The following is a 6,666-nucleotide window of genomic DNA, read 5'->3' as shown; positions in this document are numbered from 1 at the left end:
AAATGGATTTGGGAGTGCAGCACGAATTTGATATCCATATTTGAGTCGAAATGTCTGAGCGCCATCCCTCCCCTAAAAAGCATTTCTCATTACCCTAGTAGAGATTAAAAACACCAGATTTCGGAGATTGGTAATGCGATTCGTTCGAAATCTTTTTGCACTCTTACTATCAAAACAAAACATGGTTTCTGTTGTTGGGGTTAGGGGGCCGTCCAAACCCCGCCAAAATGGTATATAGAGCAATCGCGACAATATAGAGCTCAAAACGAATTTGTTATCCAATTGAAGAGCCATGTGTTTGGGGAACTGCCCCACCCTAAAACACCTCCCTATTATATAAAAGCTATTTGATGTGTAAATTGGTTGATTTTGGGGAAACTGATACTCATTTTCGGGACAAAGTCCCTGGGATCCACCCCAACCTCAAACAGAATTTATTTACCGATCATGTCATTATGGGGCTTATACAAAATGTATTTGAATGTAGAGCACGAAGCGTATATTTACTTTAAAGGGCAAGGGCCTGTCTAAACCGGAAATATTTACCAATACCACAATATAGGACTCAAAAGAAAGGGAGTGGAGTAAAAATTTACCGAGAAGGGGCACACTCTCACACATCAATGAAAGCTTTCCGATTAAAGTTTAAACTCAATGATAAGGGACTTTGTTTAGAGGCGAGTCCGAATGGCATGCCGCAGTGCGACACCTCTTTGGGGAGAATTTTTTACAAGACCATGCATGTCGCTAGCATTAAGAGGGGATCACCACCGCCTTAAATTTTTATCGCCATGGTTAGAACGCAGGCGTTCAGCGTTATAGGCGGACATGGGCTACAGTGGCACGAATTCGACAACCACATTCAGGGCGAAGTGTCCCAACACTAAAAAGATAAAAGGGAGTTAAATAAGGCGCAGCGGAGCGGACCCGGTTCGGCTAGTTACCTATAAATTAATGTACCGGTTAGTTATTACTCTCTTCGTAGAGAGAGTGCTTAGTGGAATATTAATGAGCAAATCCATCAATTTGTATGGCCTACATATATATGATATCATTAAAAATTCAATTTTTCATTTCATTATTCATGCTATTTTTTCTTACATACATCTTATGTATCACCAACATTTCATAAGAAAACAAAACAAAAATAATTCAAATATGAATAAAAATATGTTTTAGTTCCTTTGCCCAAGTGCTGTTTATAACACATTGTTATTGATCGACCCAGTCGCAATAGTAACATTAGTTAGATTTTAGAAAAATATTACGCATACGATCCAAAGTCAATTGTTGTCTCTGAGAATAGGTTAAAAATAAATCACAAATATTGCGTAACATTTTTTCATACAAAGTGATTTCATCTTGACTGAGAATATTCAAGACATTACAGTCCTTGGTCCAAAAATCAGGCAAAAATCGATCGATAAAATAAGTCCATAATTGAGACAACATCTAAAATGGAAAAGAAAAGTTAAAAACACAAATATAAAGAGATAATAAACTACAACCTGTTAAAAAAATAACTAAAAATCAAAATAAACTACAAAAGTTGTAAAAAATCAAATGAAATGTTTATAATTATTATAATCGGTGAATCTGCCGAACTATATCAGTCGAGGCTATTTTCGTGTACACTGTAGGCGTAGAAAAGTTTAATGTATTAACGAATTAACAAGGATTTGATGAAGGTCTTTAAAATTTTCAAATAATATAACGGGTATTCACAAGTTATTGACCACCTGCTAGTTATTAAACGCTTGCCTAAAAGCTTTTAACATTTTGTATTCTTATTTTAATTTACTTTATTTTAATTAATTTTATTTTATTTTATTGTACTTAACTTTTTTTAGTTTATTTTATTTTATACTAGCCAAACCGGGCCCGCTCCGCCGGCCTTCTTTAACTCTCTAATTTCATTTAGGGTTGGGACACTTCGCCCTAAATGTGTATATCGAAGTCGTGCCACTGTAGCCAATGATCGCTTATAACGCTGAACGCCTGCGTTCAAATCCTCGCGATAACATCGGACAAAATTTAAAGCGGTTTATGCTGGCAACATTTGCCATGCATGCTCAATTTCTCCCCAAAGAGATGTCGCACTGCGGCAACGCATTCGGATTCGGCTATGAAAAAAAACGAAAATTAGGGTAATGAGAAGTGCTTTTTAGGGGAGGGATGGCACTCAGACATTTCGACTCAAATATGGATATCAAATTCGTGCTGCACTCACAAATTCATTTAAAGTGAGCCCCATATTGACATGGTCAGTAAATATAAAATGTTAAGAGGGTGTTTTGGGGTTGGGGCTGAAAATCGATATCAAATTCGTTCTTTTCTCTCAAATACCGTTGATTTGAGCTCCCTATTGCCATAATCGGAAATTAAGTTCAGTTTAGGGGGTGCTTTAGGGCGTACCCCCAAACACTTGGCCCCAAAAGTGGATATCAAATTCTTGTTCTTCTCTCAAATACCTTTCATTTGAGTCCCATATTGTCATAATGGGTCAATCGACCTATTTGACTTATTTTTGGAAAGAAAAGCGCTACCTAGACTTGAACTCAAATGAACTGATGGCATATTCGTAATCTACTCTCAAATACCATTCATTTGAGTCCCATATAGACATGGTCGGCTAATATGCCCATTTGGGGGTACTTGGGGGTGGGGCGACCTCCCATTACTTGGACCTAATTTTTTATGCCATATTTGTAATCTACTGTCGAATACTATTCATTTGAGGCCCATATTGACATGAACGTCGAATATATCCGTTTAGAGAAGTTTTTGGATAGGGGAGGCCCGCTGGGTACTTGGACCCAAATTTTAATACAATATTTGCTTTCTAGTCTCCAATACCTTTCATTTGATACCCATATTGTGCCTATCGGTCCACTTTTGGTTTTGGATGGCGTTGTTGGGGTAAGGGGCAGGGACCGCCTCCATCCGATATCTAAAAATAATATAAAGCCTTTGTTCCTTCCAGACAAACTTGCACAATCTGTGAAAATTTTACGAAAATCGGTTCAACCGTTTTTGTTTCTATGGAACAAACAAAAAAACCGAGTCCCATATAGTCATGATAGGTCATATGCCCATTTAAAGCGTTATTGGAGGGAAAGGGGACCCCCTATACTTCGAACTGATTTTGTATGCCAGATTCGTAACATACTCCCGAATAACTATCATTTGAGGCCCATATTGACATGAACGTCCAATATGTCTGTTTGGGAGAATTTTAGGGTTGGGGCGGCCCGATGGGTACTAAGATCCAAATTTTAATACCACATTCGTATTGTATTTTCCAATACCTTTCATTTGATGCCCATATTGTCCCGATCGGTCCAACCTTGATTTTGGATGGTGTTTTTGGGTAAAGGGGGAGGGTCCGCCACCTTCCAAAATCAACAAATTATAAAGCCTATTTCTCCTTCCTGACCATATTCGCAATCTACTCCCGAATACCTTTCTTATGAGTCCCATATTGTCATGATCATCCAAAAAACCTATTTTAGGAGGTTTAGGGGTTGGGGCGGCCCCCAGCTAATTGGACCCAATTCGTTCTCTACTCCTGAATACCTTTCATTTGATACCCATATTGTCCCGATCGGTCCAACCTTGATTTTGGGTGGTGTTTTTCGGTAAAGGGGGAGGGGTCCGCCCCCATTCCAAAATCAACAAATTCTAAAGCCTATTTCTCCTTTCGGACCATATTCGCAATCTACTCCCGAATACCTTTCATATGAGTCCCATATTTTCATGATCGTCCAAAAACACCTATTTTAGGGGGTTTTGGGGTTGGTGCGGCCCCCCAGTTAATTGGACCCAATTTTTAATATGAAATTCGTTCTCTACTCCTAAATACCTTTCATTTGATACCTATAATGTCCCGATCGGTCCAACCTTGATTTTGGATGGTGTTTTTGGGTTAAAGGGGAGGGTCCGCCACCTTTCAAAATCAACAAATTATAAAGCCTATTTCTCCTTCCTGACCATATTCGCAATCTACTCCCGAATACCTTTCATTTGAGATGGGACTCAAATGAAAGGTAATCGGGTCGTCCTAAAAAAACTTTTTTGGGGGGTTTTGGGGTTGGGGCGGCCCCCTAGTTACTTGGACCCAATTTTTAATATGAATTTCGTTCTTTACTCCTGAATACCTTTCATTTGATATCCATATTGTCCCGATCGGTCCAAACTTGATTTTGGATGGTGTTTTTGGGTAAAGGGGGAGGGTCCGCCACCTTCCAAAATCAACAAATTATAAAGCCTATTTCTCCTTCCTGACCATATTCGCAATCTACTCCCGAATACCTTTCCCATATTGCCATGATCGTCCAAAACCTATTTTAGAGGGTTTTGGGGTTGGGGCGGCCCCCTAGTTACTTGGACCCAATTTTTAATATGAAATTCGTTCTCTACTCCTGAATACCTATCATTTGAGTCCCATATTGCCCTGATCGGTCCACTTTTATTTTTTGGGTTGTACTTTTGGGATAGGGGGGAGGGTCCGTCCGCCTTCCGATATCAAACATTCCATAATATTTGTAAGAAAAATAAAAATTTAAGAAATTGTAATCATTAAATTTTTATGAGTAATTCTAAGATAATTAAGTCGCCCCAATTTTATATGAACATACATATATGCATACATATATGGACAATTTTTTGACCGAATAATCAAAATATTATTAACTTCGACCTAATTTATCTACAAAATCCTACAAATTTGGATAAAAATTTCTTTGAATAGCAAATTTAAATTAAAATTAAAATTTTCTGTTGCAACTTCTATTAAAAAACTTTTATGAATATCGTATTTCGCCTGCCCAGCCAGAATTTCTATAGAGAAATACCAGGCACTGCTACCCCAGTCGGGATGTTATAATAGGTTTATCGTTCAACGGTGTATGACAAATAATAAGAGTATAAAAAATTTCAAACTCTTCATACAAAACAAAAACTTTTAACTTACATGCTTAAATATGTCCTCGATAGAGTTATCCCACAATGTTTCTTTTTGCATTTTAAGCTCCCACAGCAAAATATTGATTAGAAAATAATTTTTGATCTGCGATAGTTTGCAGCCATGGCACATGGATATTAGCAAACGAAATACACAGCATAACGTGGGATTGCTCCATAGCAACTGATTTTCGGCAATGGGATTTATTATAAGGAATGTACATGCTCTGGTTTTTCTGGGTGGCTTTGTGGTGCTAATGGGCACCGCATAGAAAGTATGGTACAATACATCTTGAAAATTGGCAAATTTATGCTTGTGCATCCAAGAGACTTCGCCGAATGGTATAACCGGCGCAATATCAACTTTAATGGTCGAGTTGGGGTGGGCACGTTGGCGAACTCTTAGAAAATGGAAAGTTTCAGTATTGTATTGGGACTCATAAGTGATGTCGTAATCCACATTTTTGGCAGCCTTCAAGGCTTTACGTATGACACTGGAAATCCATGCTTGTAGTTCGGTACGTCTCAAATTGGCATTACTGGGATCAACAAAGTTGTTCAGTTTGAAATACACTTCCTCGTATTCATCCATGTCTGTGAGCTTCTCCAAAACACTCAACATGTTCAATTGCACATAGCCGGGCCGTAGTTTGTCAGGACTTACGGTCACGGGCGATGGAAAGCCCAGTATGTAAAGCATAACAAATTCATTGGGTTGCATTTGATCTCCTTTCCACTCACTATAGGTGCCTGTTGACAAAATTAAGCAGAAAGAAGTTAAGGAAATAAAAGTCTTTATGCTTGTTATGTGTTCCATACCAAAAGAAGTTACGCCCGTACATAGCTTATCAAATACTCGATCCACGCGCCGCATTTCCTGCGTAAACCACACTTTGAAATTTTTGTACATTGGAATATAAAAATCTCGATTTGCCTGGCTACAGCATAAGTGATTATCGATCGCGCGTAGATATCTATCGAATGTTGATTCCATAGTTTTGACAATAAACCTAAATTTAATTGAATTAATGTGTTAATTCATATGCCTATAGCGATGTTATTTATAATTAAACTTGTCTCTTTTTAAAAAAGCAACAGAGGTAAAAAAGAGGAAAAATACGACAAAGACGTACAATATTAATTGATAATCAGGTGTTTGATACCGTTATTTCTAAGTGTTGTTTTATCAAATGTCAATAAAGATGCCAGATTGATATTTTTTCGCTCGTTCGTCCGCCAGGTTTATACAAAGAGACATGTTGCAAGCAACACAATTTTCATGGCGAGAGAGGTAGTCTTTCAAATCGCCATAAAAAGAAATTGTGGGTGCAAAACTTATAGCTTACAACTAGATATTATATAAGAAAAGTTGCATGTATATTTTTTAGCCACCATCATCCAGGAAAACCTCTCTCTCACTGTCATCCCTTTTTAGAGATGTTTTATAAAGGAAATGCTCATAAATGGCATTGCTTTGCTTTTTTGATGATTTCGTTGATCGTCTGCAACAAATGAGAGCCAACAACATCTCTCAAGACAAATACCATTAAAGCATAAGACTCATTATTGTGATTAATGTAATGAGAAAGAGCCAAAGTTAAGACATATAACCGTGTATCTCTCAATCTCCCTCTCTTTCACTCTCTCTCTCTCTCTCTCTATTCGTATATCACCATCACTTGAAGAATTCCTCTCCCTGTAAAT

General features: G+C 37.8%; 1 protein-coding gene across 1 annotated transcript; it reads right to left on the bottom strand.

Moving 5' to 3' along the window:
- Positions 1 to 1,066: 1,066 nt before the first annotated feature.
- On the bottom strand, positions 1,067 to 6,325 carry LOC106084641 (cyclic GMP-AMP synthase-like receptor 1). Its single transcript, XM_059369069.1, has 4 exons — positions 6,096 to 6,325; positions 5,782 to 5,972; positions 4,973 to 5,712; positions 1,067 to 1,452 (listed from the first exon to the last, which is right to left on the bottom strand). The coding sequence occupies exons 2-4, from the start codon at positions 5,954 to 5,956 to the stop codon at positions 1,243 to 1,245; spliced, it is 1,125 nt and encodes a 374-aa protein (XP_059225052.1). The 5' UTR covers positions 5,957 to 5,972; positions 6,096 to 6,325; the 3' UTR covers positions 1,067 to 1,242.
- Positions 6,326 to 6,666: the final 341 nt, after the last annotated feature.

This window comes from Stomoxys calcitrans, chromosome 5, assembly GCF_963082655.1.
Source record: "Stomoxys calcitrans chromosome 5, idStoCalc2.1, whole genome shotgun sequence".
Classification (NCBI taxonomy): domain Eukaryota; kingdom Metazoa; phylum Arthropoda; class Insecta; order Diptera; family Muscidae; genus Stomoxys; species Stomoxys calcitrans.
Note: the sequence above shows the minus strand (reverse complement) of the source record. Positions and strands in the feature narration are given on the sequence as shown.